The sequence below is a fragment of the Hipposideros armiger genome, unplaced genomic scaffold, assembly GCF_001890085.2.
Source record: "Hipposideros armiger isolate ML-2016 unplaced genomic scaffold, ASM189008v1 scaffold_780, whole genome shotgun sequence".
Taxonomy (NCBI): Eukaryota; Metazoa; Chordata; class Mammalia; order Chiroptera; family Hipposideridae; genus Hipposideros; species Hipposideros armiger.
Window position 1 is genome coordinate 256,287 of NW_017732130.1, and position 24,874 is coordinate 281,160.

At 35.3% G+C, this 24,874-nt stretch overlaps 1 protein-coding gene across 1 annotated transcript in view; it reads right to left on the reverse strand.

The window, feature by feature from the left end:
- FOLH1 (folate hydrolase 1) overlaps nt 1-24,874 on the reverse strand; it is a 46,741-nt gene that overhangs the window by 17,525 nt on the left and 4,342 nt on the right. The window contains exons 3-10 of the mRNA XM_019628304.1: nt 22,001-22,187; nt 18,391-18,492; nt 10,883-11,008; nt 9,872-10,058; nt 7,350-7,443; nt 4,093-4,191; nt 3,732-3,817; nt 2,080-2,199 (exon numbers count right to left, since the gene is read on the reverse strand). Of these exons, the coding sequence (XP_019483849.1) occupies nt 2,080-2,199; nt 3,732-3,817; nt 4,093-4,191; nt 7,350-7,443; nt 9,872-10,058; nt 10,883-11,008; nt 18,391-18,492; nt 22,001-22,187 (1,001 nt within the window). The remainder of the gene's footprint in view (nt 1-2,079; nt 2,200-3,731; nt 3,818-4,092; nt 4,192-7,349; nt 7,444-9,871; nt 10,059-10,882; nt 11,009-18,390; nt 18,493-22,000; nt 22,188-24,874) is intronic.

The window sequence follows — 24,874 nt, forward strand, 5'->3', positions numbered from 1 at the left end:
AGAAAAACAACAAAAAATTCATTGATTTTTTTTTTTTAGGAAGCGTGAAATGTGTTGAGAATTTTTACTTATATAATTTTCTTTTGTAAGATTTTAAAGCTGATTTGTTAATACCAAATAGCACATTTTTATTAAAAAGGGGAAAATGTAGACATTGTAAAAATCCTGTGAGGTCACAAAATATCCTAATAGGTTTATAATGATTGGCTGTGGTTAAGAAACCACCTGTGTTCTGCAACTGCCTAGAGAAGAAGAAAAAAGTACTAGAAAAAAGTCTTGTTCTGAGCAGAAACTGAAAGAAAATCACAACTCTGTCATGTTGTTCTGGCATCACATGACTGTTCTGTGTCAGCTGGTTGTATGATTTCGCTCCACTCTCTGCCAGAATTAGTCAACAAAAGCTCAGATAGCAATGCCAATGTCTGCTGCTGCTGTTGCTGAAAATGACATTATTAAATAGGGAGGTCTTATGGCTCAGAGTCATAAACACTGACTTTGGAGTTAAAGAAAGATCTTATTTCAAACCCTGGTTCTTTCACTTGAGCAGTGTGACCCAGGAAAGTTATCCAAATTTACTAAGCATGCATTTCTTCATCTATACACCAGGAATAACAGAGTAAAGATGAAGATACCGCTTCATTGCTGGAAGGACTAAATAGAATGATATTTATAAATATAGTACCTAGTAAGTGCTCCAAAAATTATAAGTTGCCATTATTTTAGTAACTATTTCATTTGTGTTAAGAATGCGTACCCCTATGCTGAGTCCAGTGTTTCATTTTTGTGAAGTTTGTTAATAGTGTTATCCAAATTTCCTATTAATTATTATTCTTCATCATTGCATTCTTTTGGCATGCTCTAGAATTGTCACAATGATGTTTTGTATTTACCACAGGGAATCCCCTTACAAAATCTTGAGAATTTTTGTAATATTGAAAACACTACCTAATTCATGAACTGTGTAAATTCAGGTCTCTATAGTTCTATTTCCTTAAAATGTAAGATAGCTGTGTGGAAAAAATAATAGAGCACCTTTACATTTTATTTTGTAGAGAGACATCATGTTTTTGTGGGCTGGTAGCCAGAAATTTGAGTTTAAGCCCTTATTCTCTGACTCTGCCACACACTAGATATATAGCCTTGGGTAAAGTACTTGATTCTGTCAACCTTGGTTAGCTTATTCATAAAATGAGAACAGAAATAACTAGGTAAACTTCTACCTGGTTGCTATGAGTTCAAATAGAGAGCACCTGTGAAAACTGTTTCTCAGAGACAATAAGTACCATGCAAACTTACATATTTTTGCCCGTTGTTATTATTGCTAAAAAAAAAACATGGAACATTACAGCCCCCAGACACCATGTTTGAAGGCTCATAAACAGAGTGGATTTTCTTGTCTTAGTGTATAATAGTTATTTTAAAAAGCAACCATTTGAACTACATTTTATTTTGATGTTTACATGAAGATTCTAAAATGACTGAAGTAATGGTGCTAAGAGTATAAGCCTATATTCTGGAGAGTAAACCAAAACTGGGGATGTGAGAATGCAGATGCTGAATTTTTGACAGTATCCTGTTAGGCAAGAAAACTAGTGTGTTTCTGAATAAGCTTTGATCTCCCACTTCATGCACCTGACCTGAGGTATGAGGCGGGGAGAACTCGAGGAGCTTCTGCTCAATTTTCAGACCAGAAAGCTTTGGCTTTATGACTTAATTCTGGTGTGTACTCTCTAGAGAAAAAACCCTTCTCCATCTTCTTAGTTGCTGAGAGTGACCACTCACGGTATAATTCCTTTATTTCAGATTATAGCTTAATATATAAATATCAATAATGTAAATATTATTATGTAAATAAATGCAAAAGTGGATAAGCAACATAATGAACTAATCACACATGCCATACAGCCACTATTTATGGAAAGCTACTCCGCGCCACTGCTAAGGATGCTACGCTACTTGAGACGATATATATAGCCTGCATGTATCCTCTCAGTGCACCCTACACAACCTAGGAGGTGGCATTTTTACACTCATTTTATAGAGGATTAAACTGAGCCTTAGAGAGGTTGGTCTTTTTACCTTCTTTTTTCAGCATTCCAAAACTCCTCACAATTTCATGAACAACAGCTGCTCCACTCTGAGGGTCAATACCACCAAACACCCACGAGTCACGGTGACCTCCAAGAATGACATACCTGTCTAGAAAACATCATTGCAAAATTACTTGTCATTTCGGGTCAGTAACACAGAAAATTGCAAATGATTCAACAGCATCTAAACACAGAGCCCTCACAACTCAAAGAAAGACAGCCAAGTTCCTGAAGACTTGTGTAAATATATTACATATTTTGTTCTGATTTTGATGTACAAAGAAAATATGAACATGATAAGCAAATGTACACTTCAGTGTATTACAGTAATTATAAGTATATATGTAATCATAAGTAAGTATAAAATCCTTATTCACATCTTTATGTAATTCTTTATTACGCCTAATACCAACTTACCACTTTGTTTCGGGATTTCCAGAGTAAGAGAACACAGTGGCCATAGTAAGTTTTCCACTTCCTAATCCTTCTATTCAATTATCAAGACACAGGTCAAAGATTTCCCCCTCTATAACTGTTCCTATTTTCTTTTTTCTTTGTAATTTTTTTTTTAATTTCAGGTGTACAAAACAATGCAGTAATTATCCTTTTCACCCCTCACAAAGTGACAACCTCCATCCACTCTCCCCCCACTTCCGATATCATACATCTCTATCACAATTCCAAACTGTTCCTATTTTCTATAAGGAAAGGGGATTGCTCCTCTATCCAGCTCTCAGGGCAATCTTTTCATAACTGATACAGCATTTACCAACCACTTAAATGTACAGCTCCACTCCCAAACCGTGAGCTCCTTGTCCCTGGTCTGTGTCGTTTTTTATCCCTCTATCCCCAATGCTTAGCACACTCAGTAAGATTTAATAAATACTGGGTTGTCGAAAAACTCATGACATATGTTTTCTATGTTTTTCATTACAAAAATGTGTCATGTCTTTTCTGACAACCCAATATCCAGTTATATATCATTTAGTATTCATTGGAAGCATATAAACATTGTTCATTACAGAACGAAACCAGTGGCTGCTTGTAAGAAAAATATGCAATTAAACTGAATCTGTTTTAGTCAGAAATATATAAACAAATAATTTCTAAGGAACTGGAACATAATGAAGCAAATAAGACTCTATAAAATATATGAATCCCCAGGTCACCTGGAATCCTATGGAAATCATATGTCTATATACTATTTCATCAACTTCAATGGAAAATAAAGCTATGAGTTACCTGAGTTACTTGAATTTTTTAAGAGTGCTATCTATTATATATATTTATAGTATCATGATGGTATTTTCCCACACAAAATATGTGGTAAACAAATCCAGACAACTGAGAACACCTAAAACCCATCTCTCCCTGCCCTTTGCCCCTTGATCCTGTAAGTAAAGCGTGTAATTTATCACTAACCTTGGTCATCTGACCCACCTACCCCACACCATTTACTTCTATTTTCTTCACTACATGTATCACAATACAAAATTACCTCATATTTATGTTTTTTTGCGTTTATGTAAGTTCCACTAGGGGGAAAGCTGCTTTGCTTTGATTTGATAGTCCCGGAGCTCGACAGGACCTGGCACAGAAAAGTTGCTCATTCGATATTTGCTGAGCTAATGATGAACTTACCTGGTTCCACTGCCCCTCTGAGAGTTCCAATCACATTGTAAATTCTTGTCACTTTATTGTTGGAATGGATGTGCATCTTGACTTTTCTAATGCAAACATGAAGGACACATCTGAAAAATACTGCTTAACAGGTTATCACCCAGATTTACCACAATTTGTAAATCTTAAAGGTACACAGGCAAAAATTACATTGGCCAACTGTCCAGTTATAATGATGTTAAGTTAATCCCCTCTTCAGCCTGTGTTTTGTTTCCTGCTTGTCCTAGGTAGGTTTTACTTTTTCAGTCATCCTCTACAATTGCTTTCTTATTAGAAAAATTTTCCTCCCTGTAAAGAGTTAAAATAAAAATAGTCTCTTAACTGTGTAGAAAAGTTTCCTGTAAAGCCAGGTCCGATGTTGTAGGGCACTTTGAGACTTCCTTTCCAGCTGCCATCTGGTGGTGCTGACCCACCCATTTTTCTGTTGAACACAAAAAGTATTATTAGCTGAAGGAAAACTTTGAAGTTATCATTTCAAATGTCAATGAACTTGCTTTCTTGAGTGACTACTCATAAGAGCTTCTATGAATCAGGGATAGTGCAAAATGTTTTGCATATGATATGCCATTTAAATGCTTACTACCATTACGAAGTCAGATCTATTATCCCCACATCACAGACAAGGAGCATGAGGCTTATAGAGATTAGGTAACATAGCAAAGTCATGAAGCCAATAAGTGGTATAGCTGAGATTCAAATATTTGTTAAGAATTCAGACTGCGTTACCAGTTTCCAAGCATAAACAATGTGAAAAGTGCTCTCCAGCGCGTGCTCTGAAGAGAGCTTGATGTCAAACTCTTTGGGACTTTCCACTGTTATTTCTCCCACTAATAAATGTATTCAAAATATGTATATGGTCATCCTTAAGCAAGTACCTTCACACAAGTAGATTAGAGAGAAAGGAAGAGCAAAAAAAGATTTCATTTCATTCAGCAGCCCCTAAAAGCTTCGTGCTATTTCTATTTTTGAATTCAGAAAGGTAGAAAGATTCAGGCAGACCAGCCAGTACCTGCCACCAGTCTCTCATCAGGAGACTGAGAAAGAGTTATGGTAATGAAATGGTGGGGTTCTTGCAGGTCTACTGTACTGTTAAGAACATGGATTGATTTTTTTCTTGACTTGTGCATGGAAACCAAAGGTACTTTTGCTAAATACCAGCAGATAAAGGAATGTGGTTCAAGACAAACTTAGGAAAGTAGAAAACATGAATCCGTCTTTTATAGCATCATCTCTGGTCACACGCTAGGGTTTGCCGTGTAGCACTCTCTGCAGTTTCTTCCTGTTTCTGTGCCGACTCACAAGTGCTTGTTGCCTGCCTACATATTTGAGGAAATGTAAACAGCTCACCTTGACCTAGAATCTACTGCAAATCCAATACTAAAACAATTGGTAAGATTATATTCTCACAAAAAACTAATTAGAAATAATATTCTGTTTTTAAATGTTTTATCAGGAGTAAATGCTTAATTTCCTCTTTCCTATCTCACTAGGGAGTTTGGCTAATAAACATAATTTCAAGTAATATAGCATCAAATGTATTTATCTACTCACAAAATTTCAGACAAAAAGGATCAAGTAACATGAATGGGCATTTTACATTGGTTAAAAAAAGCATAATCAATAGTCAAAACAGCAAAGAATTAAGTATGCAAAAAAGTTACAAGAGGCAAGTGAAAAAGAAAATACATATGCTAGATAATACATAAAATATTTTTATAATATACACTAATAGCTGAATGCCTTTGGGGTGGAAATGAGTAAGAGGGTAAGTTTCTATGTATAACCCTTTGAATTTTGAATTGTGTAAATGTATTTCCTTTTACATAATTGTAATTATACTATATATTGTTTTGAAATCTGCTTTTTCACTTAATAGTATAGAATATGCATGTTTCCATATCATTAAATATTTTTGTATAACAGGTATTCTTTTTTTTTTTAAAGGTTTTTTGTTGGGGAATTGGGGGATGGGAACAGCGCTGGGGAAGTGGGGAAGGGGAACAGACAAGTTGCTGTCCTTTTTGTTCTTTAGTCTAGCTGTGGAGGACGTTGCTTCACTGGCCCAAGTTGGCACCATCATTGCACTCTTCCCGGGCGAGGCAGATCAGTCGCCGGCTTCTGGACGGCCACTCACAGCGGCTGCTGGCTACACACGGTAGCCCATGGCAACCCACTGCAGCAGGGGCTGCAGTCTACTCATGGCAGCCCAGCTCCAGGTGGAGCTGCTGTTTAGCATCTTAGCTGTAGAGGGCAGTGTCACTGGTCCTCATATGTGGGATCCGAACCGGGGCCCTCTGGCGTCCCAAGCCAGCTCTCAACCAACGCACCACTCGGCCGGCCCTATAACAGGTATTCTAATGGCTTCAACCACTATCATAGCTGGTTATGTATTTGACTACTTATTAATTATTGAAGATTTGTGTAGTTTATAGTTTTCCACTATTAGAAGTAATGCTAAAATCACTTTCATCTTTTAAGTATCATGAATATTTAGACTTAATTTATAAACATCTTTAGACAAATGCATAATCTATGGTGCCCTCAAAACGTGCCCAACCCTGTGGTAAAGCTAAGAGGCCCCAAGAAAAAAGACCAGGATACCTTAATCTGCCCCTAAATTGGAGAGATCCCTCTAACTCCCTGATGTCAGTCGCCTCACCTGTAAAAACAAGGGCACTGAACTAGGTTATAAAAAGTTTCCATATAGATACCAAAATAAATGATTGAGAATGTCTTGAACTCCAAGAAGAGAAGGAACCAACTGGCCAGGGGCTGTGGTCTCTCCCCTCCTAAAGGATAATGGAGAAGAAAGGATGCAGTTGGGAGAAAGCAGGGCAGGAAAGGGGGAAGAGTTCCAATGTCAGATTAAGCAATAACACACTTGGAGAGGTTTCAATAATGAAAGCAGAGGGGGAAGAGGAATAGAAATGAAAACAAAACGGAAGTCGCTCTCTCAGTGTGTTATTCTAGCTCCTCCAAGAAGTAGACAGTAAGAGGATTAGATGAGTAAGAGAATTATTAGTGGAAAGTCCTCTGAGGAAAATAGTAAGGGAGGTGGCAAAGGCCAAGAAAGCCACCAGACTGCAATGCAGGCCTGATATATGGGGTAAAGAAAAAGGGAAGGAAGAAAAAAGCGTCGGGTGGCGGCATCTAGTTGAGCAAGGCTGTCAGGGAGTCTTGAGCCAAAATTTCCCCTCGGACAAGTCCTGTGCTCCCCAGTAATGGGCCTGGTTTAGTATCCCTGACACACTCCGTCACTGACTGGGAGCATCTGTGGGAAGTGTGGCATTGGCACAAACAGGGTGATGCATTTCAAATCACCGTGGCTGGACCAATTGATCAATTATGCTCCCTGCAGTTGGAGATCTGAAGGACTCATTTTCACAGCTGTCACACACTAGATACCAATATATAAAGTAAATTCCAGAACAGAACCACTATTCTACAAAATGGTAATAAAATTGGATGCTTCTCCCATCTCAAGAGATTTTCAGTATCAAATACTGGAGATAAAAGCATAAAAGTTGAAGACTGCCAATAAAGAGAATTATGCCATCTGTTTGTTTTTTACAAACTTACTCTAGGAGCTTCTGTGCATCATAGTATCCAATTGGGTGAACAGGAATACTTGGAAGACCAACAGCCTCTGGGATTTCACGTCTATAAGCATATTCTGAAAAAAGTTGAACGGACTTCTAGTAAAAATTTGGTCCTTTTCAAAAGGTTCTCTGTAAGTCATGTTAAACATATTCTTATATCACATCTACTAGAGTTGTTAAAATAAAAAGACTGACAATTTCCAATGTTAGTGAGAATGTGGAGCAACTAGAACTCTCATGCATGGCTTGTGAGAGTGTAAAATTAGACAGTCACTTTGGATAACTTTTGAAAAGCAATGTTAAACAGACATACGCACTATGACAGAGCAATTCCACTCTGTGGTATTTACTCAAAAAAGATGAAAACATACCATATGTCCACAAAGAGACCTGTACAAAATTCTTCATGACAGCTGTATTTATATTAGCCAAATACTGGACACGGTCCAGGTGTCTGTCATCAGCAGACTGAATAAATAATCTGTAGTATTGTCCCACAATAGAATGCTACTCCGTAATTAAAAGGAACAAATTACTAATAAACACTTAACATGGATAAATTTCAAACCATTATACTGCATGAATACAGCAAAGCACAAAAGAATACATACTGTCTGGTTGCATTTGTATGAAGGTCAAAACCAGGCAAACTAATCAGTGGTGATAGACATCAGGAAGTGGTTGCTTCTGAGGGGTGCAGTGAAAATGGACCAGAAAGGAGCACAAAAGAACTTTCTGGACTCACGGAAATGACCTGTATTTTATTTTGAGTGACATAGGTGTATTCAATTTTAAAAATTTATTGAACTAAACTCTTAAGAACTGTGCACTTTATTGCATGTAAACTCTATCTCAAAATAAAAACATGTATTCTGTCATTTCTTCAGATTTAAGAATAAAGGCGATTTTTCCATTTTTTTCTCCAAATTTTTAAATTATCTACTGTGAACATTTTTTATTACATTATTGCAGAAGTTTTTTTTTCTTTTCATGGGTAAAATAACAATAATATGTTGCATGGAATTTGTTTAAAAATTCTGTAGGGTAATAACAATAAATAAATAAATAAATAGGTAGATGAAGGGATGAAACAAGATTGACAAAATGTTGATAATTATCTCTATTATGTATTATATGTTATCTATTATATATGTTATGTATTATATATAGTACACTGTTTATGTTAGAACTATTTCATAATATAAAGCAAATTCTAAAAAAAGAATAAAGAATAAGGCAAAAAAAGGAATTCAATAAATGTAAACCCCATAGGGATAACATTACTTTCCCCCCTCATTTTATGTTCATAATTTTAGCTTTGCATAACCTAACAGAGCTTAAGAGTAGTTGTATTTTCTTTTTTTAACTTGGAAATAAAAAGGTGAAGTAAGTAAAGTTCAAGTATATTTATGTGATTTTTACTACAGGATAACATGTATTGCTTAAACAAATAATCTATGACAAGGTACTATGTTCCAAAAAATTTTACAAAGCCAAAGTACATAAGCTTTAGCAAAATCTACAATTTGATTTAAAAAAAACTAAAGAATGCTTATAAAAATGCCACAGATACTTTGGCAACCTATTTTGTCCAAGTTATACATCTCAGTTAGTTTTAAACCACACAAACCAAATGATCACAGATTTTTGTAAATGTCATCAAATATAGCTGAGTACATTCAAAATAAATTAGCTTCCTTTGTTAATTATCTACAGTTTTACAAGGGAGCATTTCAGCACCAGACAAGCAGGTGGACTCTGGAGCCAGACTAATTGAATTTGAAGCCCAGCTCATTTAGTGGGGGTGATAATCTGCAACAGACTGCTTACTTCTCCTAACCTCACATTCCTCCTGTCAGATAGAGATAATAATAGTTAATGCATGTGAAGAGCTGACATTTAGGAAACACTACATGAAAATTATCACTATTGTCTTTATACAGTAAAGATGCAATAAGCATTTTCTGGGCTCTATTCTAAATGTGCCATTTCAGGGGTTTGTACAACCTCTGTTCTACTGTCCCTTATCCACAGCTGGGAAATCTAAGAACTCTGAAAACCCTAAGTTTGGAGGTAATTTACTTGGCAACAACACCTAATCTGACATAAATTCATTTGACAGCAAAATCTGACACAAGCAGACACAAAGCTATTTATATTACTTCTTCACCTCAGCTTAGTATGATTATTCATACATTTTGCTGTAAACATATTTATATGCTTGCCTCCTGTATTCTGTCCCACCTTCTATGTGTTATGCAATATATGGTATATGCACCATATTACTTTTAAATATCTGAAAATGTCTGAATTCCAACACTCACTAGGCCCAACTGTTCCAAATAACGGAACCGAACCAATAATTTTTAGAGTTCAAAACTCCTGAATTTAATTCTTAGGTGCACAAAGAATAATAAAAAGACAAACTTTGTTGTCAAAGGAAGTCCTTTAATAAAATAACTTAAAAATGTTTCCTGCGATAATTAAGACCTGATCACTCACCATTTGCTGGGTAACCAGGTGTGAGAGGGTCTCCTGCACCATTAAGATTTAAGATATTTCCACGTTGGACACCGCCTCCAGGAAGATTCCAACCATCTGGATAGGACTCCACCCCAGGAGCAAAGTAATCAGCAGGGTCTGAGTACAGAATGACTCCTTTGGCCCCTGCCAGCTGGGCGTTTTTAACCTGAAAAACACAATGTCTTTCTTACTTCAGGTTGGTTGTTCCTAATTTGGTCCTTTCAATGTTCAAAATTGCACTTCAATAAGTAACCAAACTTTGTATCTTTTTATCATTAGGCCTACAACAAAGGACATCTCACAGAGAACTGGCTTTTTCTTTTTAAGCTCTAAAGAATTCCCATCCCTCAGAGCAGGGGTATTTGGAAAATGTACACATTAGTGGTAGCACGGGCTTGCTGCCTCCTTCCGCTAGTCCAGAAGCACAATAAGGAAGTAGGCTCCACAGGCCAGATTCCAATTTCTTCTGTGGTTGAAATGGAATATTTCTGAAATTTAATTTCACAAGGGGGGAAAAAAAAAAAATATATATATATATATATATATATTAACAAATCAAGTGATGCTAACTTTAAAAACTGCTATGTGGGTATAAACTGGTTTCTTTCATTGTCTATAATAATAATTCATATTTAAAATTTAGTTAAGCAAGTATTTTCAAAGATAATATTTAAAACAAAGCTACTGAAGGTTAACAACAGATCCAATGCATGCTTCTTTGTAGACCATAGGCATAATTTGTAGGCATGGAAAAAAATCTGCTCTATTCTCCCTGAACTTCTGCGCTGGCCAATTCCAATGAGCCAATGTGAAATCCCCATCTATAACCTCGTACAGGTGTCCTCCCTATAAGGCGGGCATGTTACAGATAGGAGAGGATAATGGTCCTCAGAAAGTTTTAAGTACATGGTTCTACATACATAAGATACAATATAACTTTGTATTTGTGGAGAATGAAAAAAAAACACAAAACCAAAAAACGGTTTTTACCTTATTTCCTCTGAAAATTTTCCCGTATCTGGCAATTACAATCTTCCCAGAGCAATTGATTTTCATGTCTCGCTCTAGTTGAAAGAAGTCCTCAGTCCGTGCATAGTTAACATATACTAGATCACCCTGTTGAGATCACGAATGACTTAGTGCAAGTAAGATGAAACACAAGAGGTTTTCCTGCAGGACGATTATTTCACATCTTTGAAAGAGGGAAGAAGACGCAAGCACATGCAGGAGGGTCAGAAAAAGCAGTAGCCTCAGATAAGAGATTCAAGGCCGAAATGAACTTGAATTGGAAAGGCAATTAGCGGGGTTAGAGACGTAGGAATTTAACAGTAAGTTTTGTTTATATCTGTTTCCTCTACAGTGGTTATGTAGAAGCATTCCCCAGGGAGGGAAAAAAGTATATGCATATACACATTGCTGCATGCAATTTGAAGGTGTCCAGGTCCCCTAGGTTAAGAAGCCCTTGATGAGAGCTTTCTTCTCTTTGAAGTACATTCAGAAATAGTAGCTTAATGGGGCTTCACAACCACTATGTAAGGAAGAAAGGTCAGGTAATATCACAGGTTTTCAGGTTTGGTTTCATATCATTACTATGATTATGTGCAAGTTTTATAATCTCTCTGAGTTGCAATACAGTCTTGGCCGCATAACAAACCATTGGGTCAACTGAAGGTGTCCTTGAACCGAACCGTCACTGAGATGAAACTTCTCCCTCTGCTTAATTCAGCTTCCTTTCCCTCCTTGCCACAAATATTGATCCCAAGAGAACACTTCTTAATTAACATCTGGCACTCTAAATTCCATTTCAGTTTCTGTTATCTACGATCTGGGTATGCTTGAAAAAAAAAATTTTTTTTTTTTTAAAGATTTTCTTGGGGAATTAGGGGAGGAAACAGCATTGAGGGATTGGGGAAGGGGAACAGACAAGTTGCTGTCCTTTTGTTCTTCACTGGCCCATGTTGGTATTGTGATCATTGCGCTCTTCCTGGCTGAGGCAAATCGGTCGCCAGCCATTGGACGGCCGCTTATGGCAGCTTATGGCAGCTCACAGGGGCTGCTGGACACTCACGGTAGCTTACAGCAGCCCACTGCAGCCCCACTGCAGCCCCAGTGCAGCCTATGCCGTCATTGGCGATTCATGGCAGCCCAGCTCCAGGTCAAGCTGTTGTTCACCATCTTAGCTGTAGAGGGAGCAACATCACTGGCCCATGTGGGATCCAAGCCAGCAGCCCTGCTGCTCAGAGCTCATGCTCCCAAGCCAACTCTTAACCAATGAGCCACTCGGCCGGCCCTGAAAATCTTTCATTAATCACTATCAAGCCTCCCTTAATTAAGAATACATATATAAGGCCAGCTGAGTGGTGCATTGGTTGAGAGCTGGCTTGGGATGCCAGAGGACTCCGGTTCAGATCCCACATATGAGGGCCAGTCACACTGCCCTCCGCAGCTAAGATGCTGAACAGCAGCTCCACCTGGAGCTGGGCTGCCATGAGTAGGCTGCAGCCCCTGCTGCAGTGGGTTGCCATGGGCTACTGTGTGTAGCCAGCAGCCAGCGTGAGCAGCCATCCAGAAGCCAGCGACTGATCTGCCTCGCCCGGGAAGAAAGCAATGATGGTGCCAACTTGGGCCAGTGAAGCAACGTCCTCCACTAGACTGAAGAACAAAAGGACAGCAACTTGTCTGTTCCCATCCCCCAATTCCCCAGGGCTATTCTCAAACCCCAATTCCCCAATAAAATCTTTAAATAAATAAATAATACATATATAAATTAAATGTTTAAAAAATTTATATTTTTAATATGGCTATATGTGTTAAGAACATTTTTCAGGAGTAAGTTATTGTAATTATTAGTATCAAATTGAGTCTAATAACATCAGTACAAATTTTATAAAGAATACTTTAGCATACAATTTTACATGAAATACATCTCTTAATGCTATGGAATGTTAAAACATTAGGTCATTTATAAGTGAGTAAAGTATTTCTAGAATGAGACAGCACTCAGCCTCAGTTCTAGTCACATTCCTTGTTTTTAGACATTAAGTTCTGAGAAATCTTGGGATAGGAATGAACAAAGTTTTGTTATGAAATCTTCACTAAATTATTTAAATTCTTTCCACATTACAACCCCAAAATCATACGCTAATCTATTATCCGAGTTAACTGTAATGATATCGGCTGAAAACTCAATTAGGCTCATCTTTAATTTTGTTCCATTGCAAACCATTTGACTTCCCAAATCATTTGTTACCCAGCTATTAGAATTTTTCACTATCATCTCTTTGTTTAGAGCCCCAGAGATTTTTTTACAACTCAGAGATGCCCTTTATATTGTTTTAGGATGGGTGGGTGATATCTTCCATTCATAAAATAAGAGAAAAATCACTAGAAGTAGGAAGGTTGGGACAGAATATCGTATCAGCAGGACCTCACCACAGTCTAGTTCTCAATTTCATGAAATACTACGCTGAGAAGTTGATGGTGCAACTCATTTCTCTAAAATAATCCCATGCCTGCCTTTGGAAAGTCTTCATACACCCTAGTTTGAAGCCCCTGCCCTGGACAATTTCTAATATACTACAATTTTATTTTGTTTATTGTTTCCCTCTTTTACTACATTTCTCATAGATATGAACAATTTCATAACAGACAGTAAAATAAAGTTGTTTCCAAGCTGATTCTAGGATCCGTTTGACAAATTTATTGAAGACGTATCATTATGTCCAGCAGTGTTCTAGGAATTAGGGGTATCCCTGTCATTGAAGGAACTTACATTCATATGGAGATAAGAGAACAGAGAGTAAAGTTAATAACTAAGTAAATTATACAGCATATTAAAAGATGACCGGTGCTGTAGAAAAATTCAAAAACGTTTAAATAGGGTAGGCGAACAGTGAACTGGTCCTCAGGCAGGTGCAATTTTAAATTAAAAGAGAAAAGTCTATTAAGAAGGTGATATTTGAATTATTGCTTCAGTAAAAGGATTACTTTTAGCTCTTGTATGTCTTCCAAAGACCAATCAATATTAATGCACTATTAATGATAGCACTGTATGCCTCATTTATCATTGTTAGCAACCTCTGGAGTTCACTCTTATTCTAACTGTGAATACAGAGTAGCCAATTTGATTTCAGTGAATTTTATTTTAGTGAAAGTGTGCTACTTGAAATTTATCCCTATTTAATATCACCAACTTTGGGGAGACTAGTCTTTCAAATGTCTGTAAATTGTAGTTATCTTTCAAATAATCTGCAATCCATACAAAACAAATTATGACAAAGAAGGGATTGGAGAAGACATTATTTTAAAAATGACAGTAGACTTTGAAAATGAAAACAAGTGTGATAGATATGCACGTTGTCGCTGTGAGTTAGAAAAAAGCTTTGTTTTCAGACAATGACCTTCTTGTAAAATTTACACTGTATCATTGTTCTATGACTGGGAATAAATACACTCTTGTACTGTTAACCTAGAATTTTCTGTAACTTTCAAGCTTTCATTTTCCTGATCTTGTTAATAGACAGAATTGAGAGGCAAGACCAGTGGTTCTCAAAGAATTGGTCCTTAAACCCTCAGAATCAACATCACCTCGGACCTTGTTAGAAACAAACTCTCAGGCTTTTCCCAGGACCTACTGAAACTCAGGAAGCAGGAACTCAAATCTGAGTTTTACAGACCCTCTGGATTATTTTGATACATATTGACGTTTGAGAACCCCTAGATTAGACAATATTTTATGGATATTGTCAAATTGCTAACTTCAAGTAGGCTAAAGCAAAACCGAGTAATTTCACACTTGGATTCAGATGTAGAGCCAAAGATAATTTATAGTGAAATATCTGAAAGATATTATACATACAGCCATGCATAATTTTCAAAAGAATGAACACTCCACTGGCTGGGTTACAGGTGATCAAATGAAGCACACCACTCAGAAAAACTCATCTAATACTTGAACACAAACAACAATCCCGTGCAGAACCACATGCTCCTTCTATCTTCCCACGAATCTGGAATAGTTTAAGCCTTCTTGAAAGATGTGAGTTAATAATCTCTATGGCTCTCTTATGAGTGGAAACATTCTGTCAAAGTTTAAAAATTAGTTTAGGGATTTAACAAATTATATAGTAAGCCCACAACTAATGTGGGTATAAGTTTCTCTTTATAACATTCTGTCTTCCCATCCAGAAACATAATTTGTTTCTTTGTACATAATATTTTCACTGCTCAATAAGTTTCAGTGTTCTTTAACTAGTCCATGCTCATTTAACTTTAGTAATTTTAAAGTGTATATTATATTTTATGGCTATTTAAATTAAATTTATTTGTTATATTTTCTGCTATTATATACTATTTGTCCATATATATATTTAACTCACAACTGGTAATATCAATGCTTAAAAATAAAGATGTATTAGTATTTTTTGTATATTCTGGTTATACAGACGTATCACTTTAAATAATGAAGGAAGGAATTAATCAAGAAGATCCAAAGTGTAATCATAGAGATCAATTAGACAATATCAAAATTAAAGATTTATTTTCAATAAAGGACAACATAGGTAATATAAACAAATAGGTGAAAATTAGGAGACGGTATTTTCAATATTTAAACCTATATGGGATAAATAAAATATTCAAGAAACCCCTAAAGTTAATAAGAAAAAGGCTGGAAATTCAACAGGAAAGGAAAAAAGCTATAATTAATCATTTCAGATGGAAAAAAAACCAGAATAGCTAATAAATATTTAGAGATGAGCACCTTGTTTGTAATGAAAAAAATCTGAATTAAATAAATTAATTAAAAACACAATAAAACATATAGATGGACAAATCTTATAGTTATATAATATCCACTGTTAATAAAAATAGGAGGAAAAAGGAACACATACACAGTATCAGTGGGAGTAATAAACGGCCACAGTCTGGATATCGTGAAATTAAGTATTCCCTACAAACCAGCAGTCCCACGCCTGGCTTATTGTTCACATAGAAACCCTTGTAAGTCTATATGGAAACATGTATGAGCATATTCACTCCAACACTGTGGTAATTCCGATTTAGAGGCAAACCACGTGTTTGTCACTGAAAGAATGGTTAAGTTATATGTGGTGAGCACTCAACATAGAATGATGTGAAAAATAATGAACTACCTTGACCTAAAGAAATACGGATAGATTTTGATTAAACATAGTAAGAGATCAAATAAGAGCTAAAATACAATACTATTTATATAAATCTAAAATACATCCACCATAAAACAAAACCATGTATTTTCAAGAATACATACGAGGTCTGACAATTAAGTTCATGAACTCATCCTAGAAAAAGTGCTACATACCTCATTGCTGAATATTACTATGGTCACCTTCGAAGATCTCCCCTTGGGAAGCTATGTACTGATGCCAGTGCCTAGTCCACCCTTCAAAGCAATTTTGGAACTCTTTCCCTGGAATGGCCATCAGAGCTGTTGTCATATTACCCTTGATGTCCTGAATGTCATCAAAATGTCTTCTTTCCAACATTTCCTTTATCTTCGGGTAAAGAAGGAAGTCATTGAGGGCCAGATCAGCTGAGTAGGGATGGTGTTCCAATACAGTTATTTGGGGTTTTTTTGTTTTTAGCTGAGCCATCCTGCCACTGGTTGGCAGCTCAGCGGCAGCTCAGCTCAGGCCGTGAATCAAACCGGGGACCCTGTTGCTCAGAGCTCAAACTCTTGAGCGAGCTCTTAACCAACTGAGCCACTCAGCCGGCCCTCAGTTATTTGTTTACTGGCTAAAAACTCCCTCACAGACAGTACTGTGTGAGCTGGTGCATTGTTGTGATGAAAGAGCCATGAATTCTTGGCGAAAAGTTCAGGCAGTCTAACTTTTTTATGCAGCCTTTTCAGCACTTCCAAATAGTAAACTTGGTTAACTGTTTGTCCAGTTGGTACAAATTCATAATGAATAATCCCTCTGATATCAAAAAAGGTTAGTAACAGCATTGCAACAAGTTTGCGAACTTAATTGTCATACCTTCCTACATAGCTAAGGATATAAATGGGGTGGGAAAAAAGAGGAATGAGACTGAGAATAATGATGAGAGATTAAAGGAAAGGAAATAAATTAGGGATTTTACAGGGGCCCATGATAGTAATGTGCCTTAGCCTGAGTGATCTCAGTGCACCTGACATCTAAAATACACTATCTCTTCATTTCCAACTGTTATACCCCTTATTTCTATCTCATGTCAATTATGAAATTATTAAATAATTGTCAGCATTCTATTTATGTGCCAATTTTTAGGGAGAATTTTTTCTAATATTATATCAAGTATAATATTAATTATTCATTTGGAGTAAATTTCATACAACCAACAGAAAATATTCTTCTATTCTAAGTTTGTGAAGTTTTTAAATTATAAATAAGTTAATAAATCAAATGTTTTTGAAAATAGTAAAAATAATGATTTTTTACCTTACTTATTAAAAAATATGGCATTGCCTGATATTAAAACATCCTTATAAATCATGATTGATGAAGATAGATTTTTAAATATAAATTCAAATTTAAATGCAAATTTTTTACATAGGATGTTTTCAATCATAGCCCAAACCGTTACCTCTCTTTTGAGTAATACTTCAATACACCCAACTGTCAAATAGCAATTTGTTGTGAATTTATCCTAGGCACCTACACTCAAAGCTCTGAAATTGAATTTACTTAATGTGAAATATTATAGTAGGAGAAATAAGTTTTTAAAAGATATTAATAAATTATATTCAACTGTTTCAAATTTAGCTTTCTTATAAAAAACAAAGTATCATGCAAGAATTTAGGGATTGACTGTAAAATTTCAGATGACAGTTACGCATACTGCTTTATTGAGTAAACCACATAAAATTTTCTAGGCTGGACATTCATGTTCTGTATTTGAAAATGGCAATAACACTTCTTATTCAAATTCATTGAAAATTAATAAGTGCTATACAACAACAGTAAGATATATAGTATTTTTGTAAAATGGAAATTACTTAGTAAAGTAAAAAGAAACAAATAATAAATGCTAAAACGTGAATCTCAGACTCTATGCTTAGTGAAAGAAACTAGACACAAATGATACATGATATACGATTCCATTTATATGAATTTCTAGAATAGACAAATCTAATCAGAAGAATGGTACCTTTGGTGTGTGGAATTGATTGAGAAGGGGTACAACGATTCCTTCTGAAGTGATGGTAATAGTTTATATGTTGATGGGGTTTGGATTACACAGGTATATGCATTTCTCAAAAGTCAATAAATGTACATTTTGGATTTCTGCATCTCACTGTAGTACATTTTATCTTTAAAATGTTGTGAACACAAAATAATTGTTTTTCTTACTAATGAACTGTAATTTCGTAAGTGTGGAAAAAAGGTGAATTTGGATTATATCAATATCCCTTTAATTACTGCCTGCATGTATGAGGGGATTCTGATTGTTATTTTTATTTTACTGTATTAGATTTTTACCTCTGGCATTCCTTGTGGAGAGAAAGCACTAAAAGGTGGCACAACATCTGAAACATTTTCATATCCTGGAGGAGGTGGTTCAAATAATGATGTGTTTGAAATCTAGAGAAACAAAATACAATAATCAGAAGTAAATCAGGTCAAGTTTTATTACTACTATCAAATAAAGAAAAGTGTGTATGATCTTTTTGTCAATAGAGGGTTCATCAATCCTTCAGTATTTTGAGAATACATATCCAAACTTTGCTAGAAGCTGTGAGGCTTCCGTGAGATGAATAAACTAAAAACCCAGAGAGGCTCTATAAGCACCAGCTTTGATTTAGGAGGAAAATTTTATTTCCCAAATAAAAAGTAATATTATATAGTAATCTTACCCACTTACAACAATGCTAAGATAATTCCTTAGGGCAAATTAAATATTAAGTTCACCTCAATAAAAACTGCATTTTAGAGGGGTCCATAACTGATAGTACCCAGGCACACTGAAGAACATTCACTCTGAAAAGAACTAAAAACACTGAGCCAAACATAAAATGTTACCGGGGGTGCCAAAAAAAGTATACTCATTTTAAGAAAGAAAAACACTATTAAAATTGCAATACTCAATATATACCGATAACAAAAGATGAATACAAGCCTCGTTTGACTTCTGCAATTACAAGAGGTGCTCAGAGTGGTTACCATCAGCATCCAGACACTTCTGATTACGACAAACTACTGCTTGAGCAATGTTGACCAAAGTGTCCACTTGTATACATTTTTTGGTACCTCTGGTATTTTTAAATGCATCACAGAATTGGGAAAAAAAAAAGAAAAGAAATAATCAGAAGCCAAAAAAAAAAAAAAAGACATGAAAGCAAGAATTCTGAGATTAGCACTAACATCTGCTTTTGCCTTAGCTGGGTCTTTCAAAGCTTAGGGCTCCCTGGGAGGGGCCCAGGAGTTACAAGACAAGTCCAGACAAGGTGCAAATAATAGAGCCTAACAGGAGACACCTGCATAAAAGCTGGGTCTTCAAAGAACAATATCCTTTGGGGTTAAGGATAAAATAGAAATAAATCTGTCCCACAAAACGTGATGGCTTATGGTAGAGGGGAAAAAAATTGCCCCAGGGAATTCATAATTCTATAATTATGTAATTACTGATGTATAGTACTCAGGTCACTTCTACCTTATTATATGATTTTTACTTTTCCTTTTCCTCCCCTAATGCTTCTTTTTTTTGAAACTGAAAGATCCAATTCCTGCTTAACAAAGTTACAGCAAATATCAAAATTCATGGTGAAACACTTCCCATCAAGTTAAAGATATCTGCTATCACCACTTCTTTTCAATATTATGCTATAAGTCCTGGCCAGTGCAGTAGGACAAAGAGTGTTGGGAGCTGGGGAGTGAATATGGGCTGACATTTTATTGTACTAACTAGAGCACTCGTTTGCTATGTCTCTGAGGTTGACAGAATCTAAAATGAAACCAAATCAACTACTACCTTACAAAAACCCTCACATATCCCTTATTTCCATTTTTCTCTGATCCAAATAGGGTACAAACTTATCTAAATCACTGGGAAACATTATAAAAGAAACTATAATAAACTGCAATAATAATCCATCTAGAAACAAAGTCATTATCAGCAAGTCTTTCAGCAAAAGGAGTATTCAAGCTTGTCTCAACTTGATTTGCCTTTACACTGATCTTCAATTTTATAGCACTACCGAGCATGTGAATTTTAAAGCAAGTCTATGAGTTATTCTCACAACTAGCAAAAGTGTTTCAAGGTCAAGGAAATAACTTTTGGGGGGGCGGGTGACTTTATCAAAGGTAGACTATTATAACAGTGAGCATTGTTCATTTTCCAAAATTCACTAATAGAGCCTCAAATTAGATCTTCTGAGCACAACTAAAACAATTTCAGCTTACAAATTTTTATTTCCTTGTTTGGATAAATAAAGGCAATTTATAGTTCAGTCTCTATGCTATGTTATCTCTACATCAACAAAGGTAAAATAATGTGTCAGTATATATTTAAAATATGTCTGGTAGAAGCTACAAAGCACTAATCATACCTGTTGCCTGCAGCAGGGAGAGCCTGTCTGTGTTGTGCAGGAGGGTTAACAGTTTAGTTTAAAACATATCTCATCTGTGAATAGTCACAATCATTATACTGCACTGGAAGATGAGGAGAGAGTAAGAGTGTTTGTAGTTGGGATAGAAAAATGAAAATAGAGTTGAACTGTCACGATGTCAAAAGATAATGCCTGAATCTGAAACACAAGTAATATAACCATGTTATTTAAGGAAATAGAAGCAAACAGCAAAAGAATCAACTCATGGTTAAATAGTGTGTGTGTCTCAGGGAAAAGGGAATTCAGAGGAACCAAGGAATCTAGCAGAGAACTGTATGATTATGTGCAGGTATAACTTGGATGAAAATGAAAATGAACTAGTGATATAACTTATTAAAAATTAAGAAGCTTTAGGTAGCTAACACAATTCAGGAAAATCTCCAAAATGAAACTTTTACAGGATCTGCTTATTTTATGTGACAAGCTTTAGGGATTTCATAAATGCTTATAATGGCAAAAATAATGAAATGAAATAATAATAGCAAAAGTAGTCAAAATTGGGAAGTGAAGAAGGAAAACAGAAATGAAAGTTTGCTAGTTTCCTCATTGTTCATAGATAATCCCCAAATTTGATAGCTCAAGACAGAGGTTTAAGTATATGTATAGTTTTTATTATCAATATTGATCAAGCTTGGTCACTGATCAAGCTAGATATATTTAAAGCTATATATAATTTAGAGGCCCCAGATAAAAAAAAGGACTGATGGAAGCTACCTAGATTGAAAGTGGCTATTTTATTGGTTTGTTGGAAAAGTCATGACTCATTTTTGCAATGCAAACAGAAAAAATGCGTCATGACTTTTCCGACAACCCAATAGTTAGGTATGGTAGCTCTAAAACTAAGGTATGCTAATTAGGACTAAATATATGTTATATTTTATGAGCCTTCATACTGAATATATTTCACGATAAGAAATACCTCAATTTCTTGTATTGTCTTTTCTTCCTCATGTGCCCTAACTTGCAAACAAGATTGTCAGTTCTTTAGAGTTGGTATCATTTTATAGACATTCTCTCCAAACTCTCTTCCCCTGCAAATGCCCATATCCAAGTTCTGGGCATAGAGCTGAACACATGATTGTATGAGACATAATCATTAAGTACCAATAAAAAACTTCTGGCTCAAACAACACACTGAGTCTCTGAATTTCCTAGCAACTCCAAAGCTATGCGGTATCTTTGAGAGTCTGAACCTATCAAAAATGTATCTATTTCAGTTGCTTAGAAGTCCACTATTAATAATATATTTGACATGAATGTACAATAAAAATTTAAAAATGCAAGTGTTTTCAAGCATTAATTTCTCAGAATCTTTCCAATATCACATTAAATCCAAACATTCTAAGGAAATAGATACTGGTAATGAGTTTCAATAATATTGATTTATATCAATAATTGGAGATGCATAGGACATTCTTTCATAAAAAGGTATCTGAAAAGAATAGATGGGGGAGTTTCTTTTCTTTTCTTTTTTTTTTTTTTACCTCATTTCCATCTTCATCAACTATTGAGATGTAGTTGGGATGAGTTTCATTTGGATAGGACAACAGAACATCATAATGGGCTAAGTCAACAGAATCCAGGCCAAATTCTTTCCACTGGGACTGAATTTGCATTGCAAGCTGAAAGTTTTCTTCTGTTCCTGCTAAATGTGGAATCCGTGTAAAATTACTGGCAAACAAAAATGGAAAGTGGTTAGAAATTAATGTTTAGTCAGCCTTTATCCCAAATCAACAACCAAATAAGACAGATTAACATAAAAATACTTTGAAATGTGATAACGTGGAAAAAGCAACATGGTAGTATAATTGCATCAAATAGATTTTCAAAGTGTATTTTGAAGTTTTCATGCTCTAATTTGTACTCATTCAAGAGAAAAACTGGAGAAATTGATCTTTATAGAGAATTGTTATTGCAACCCTATGGACATATCTCTGGATAGTATATGAGGGACGTGTCATATTCTTTCTTTGAGACCAATGCCTCTTAGAACTTTTATAGAATTACTGTTTATTTCACTGTGCAAAATATTTGAGATAAAAAATTTTTTTCATACAAAATACCAAGCTGTGACATGCCAAGAGTTACTGATAATTACATTTTTTTTTTTTTTTAAGCTTAGCCATCCTGCCACCTGTTGGCCCCTCAGCGGCAGCTTAGCTCAGGCAGGACATCGAACTGCTGTTGCTCAGAGCTCAAACTCTTGAGCGAGCTCTTAACCAACTGAGCCACTCAGCCGGCCCTTACATTTATTTTTAAGTAGTGAAAGTTATAGTCAAGTGAGAAACTTTTTGACTAACAACCATTTTTAAGGTGTCTTCATTAGGGAAGAAATCTGAACATATTTACACAAGCTCAGGCTAAATCTCTTGTACTCCATCTATCATGCATCGTAATACACTTAAAAATCAATAATGACACCTGAAACTAACAATAAAATAAAGAAAAAAAATCAATAATGAGAATTAGTTTGACCAGAAATATCTTTAACAAATAAATTATTAGGCCAAAATTTTGGCTGCTAGAAATATTTTCATGAGTAGACTAATTTTTCTTTTAATGTCTAAATATTAGTGCTTTTTAAAAAAAGTTTTCTCTCCTGGAAATTCATTATTTCCCTGAAGATTCAGCTCATTGGTATTTTCAACTTAAATCCCTTAAGGGAAAAGAAAAAAAAAAAAAGAAAGAAAGAAAGAAAATTCCACATGACAAAGCATCATATCATGTAAAGACATTTATTTATTTCTAGCCCATGAACTTCTTGAACTTCATGAATTTCTGGTTCTAAATATGTGTTTTACTAAAATTAACACACTTCCATCCTTATGATAATTTAAAAAAACAAACTAACTAATAGACAACAAGGCTATGATGATCCCAATTTCAAATGTTTAATTCTGTGTATCTGAATTTTTGATTTGGAAAATCAACTGCCAAAGAAAATGACTCTCAATTTCAAAAAAAAACCACCCCAAAACAAACAACCCCCCCCCACAATTCCTGTGATTAATTTTTATATTTATATGAAAATAATTTAAATTACATTTACAAAAATAGTATTAAAAGTCTCATTCAGTAAATTTTTAAGGGCTTAACACCTTACATAGGATTTATAATGTATATTTGCAAAATATAGTAACAAAAGAATGCAATTTTTAAAAGATAGCTGAGAAGTCTATTTATCCCTTCATCAATGTAGACCTGCAGAGGAGACAGAAAAACAGCTAACATGTTGCTATTTTCTCCTGTATTATACAGATCACAAACTGTGACATTACTAAAGTGGATGCAGTTTATGAGTATTTTCTGAAGAGTTGCTAGGGGGAGTCTAGAATCTGCTTAAATAATAAATAAATAAATAAATAAATAAATAAATAAATAAAATAAACTCATTGTCAGACTTTGTTATTATGAGTGATTCCTTGTAACAGTTCTGTCATTACCAACTAGGATACAACCATATGCTATGATCAAAGTTGAACCCACTCACCACTCATTTGGAGCAAAGGGGATCCTGAGAAAGAGAAATAAATCTGTTTCCGAGGATAAATAAATAAATTGGCATAAAATCATACAAATGATGTATTAGAGATCTGGCCACTAACATGTGTAATCCTGGTCATGTCTTAAATTTCTCATCTGTACATGGGGAGACTATTGCTATCTCACTACTTCATAATTTGAAGCTCTATTAGGTAGCTGATATTAAACAGTACTTCTGAAATCTTTTGTTGTTTTAACCAATTGAGAAGTGTGTCAGTGATTTGTTGATCCTACTAGAATATCAAGTTTTTAAAAAAATGGCAATAACTTAGAAATTATCCAAAATAGCCAATAACTTTTATTGAAAACAATTGGCTCATATATCTCTGTCTGGTTAGAGCAGTTTCAATATGTTGCAAGTATCATCACATTATCTCAATTAATAAAGGGAGCTGTTGGTAGTCCTGTTTTTAATACATTTAATCTGGGCTACAAATGATGGACCATTGCTTAAAAGTTAGATGGCTTAAAGGCAGCTAATAAAAGGTGGAACTGGTATTCAACTACAAATCTGTGAAATTGTGAGACCAGAGGTCTAAAACACTCTTCTAAAATAATCTTGTCCTCCAGAACAGAATGGAAAAGGGCAGCTCTCTTAAAGAGATGCCAAATAGTAAACAGACATGAGAATCAACCAAGTGTTTACAAAACTAAAGGGAAAGAGAACGCTGTACCCCAAGGGAGACTGAAAAGGCAGCCCCTACTTAACCCTCCTAGCTAATTTACAAGTAGTGAGGATCTTTAGTAGCAGAGCAAAGGGTTATAAAAGAAGAGAGAGCCAAGCCTTTTAATGATCCCCGACCTATGGGTATAAT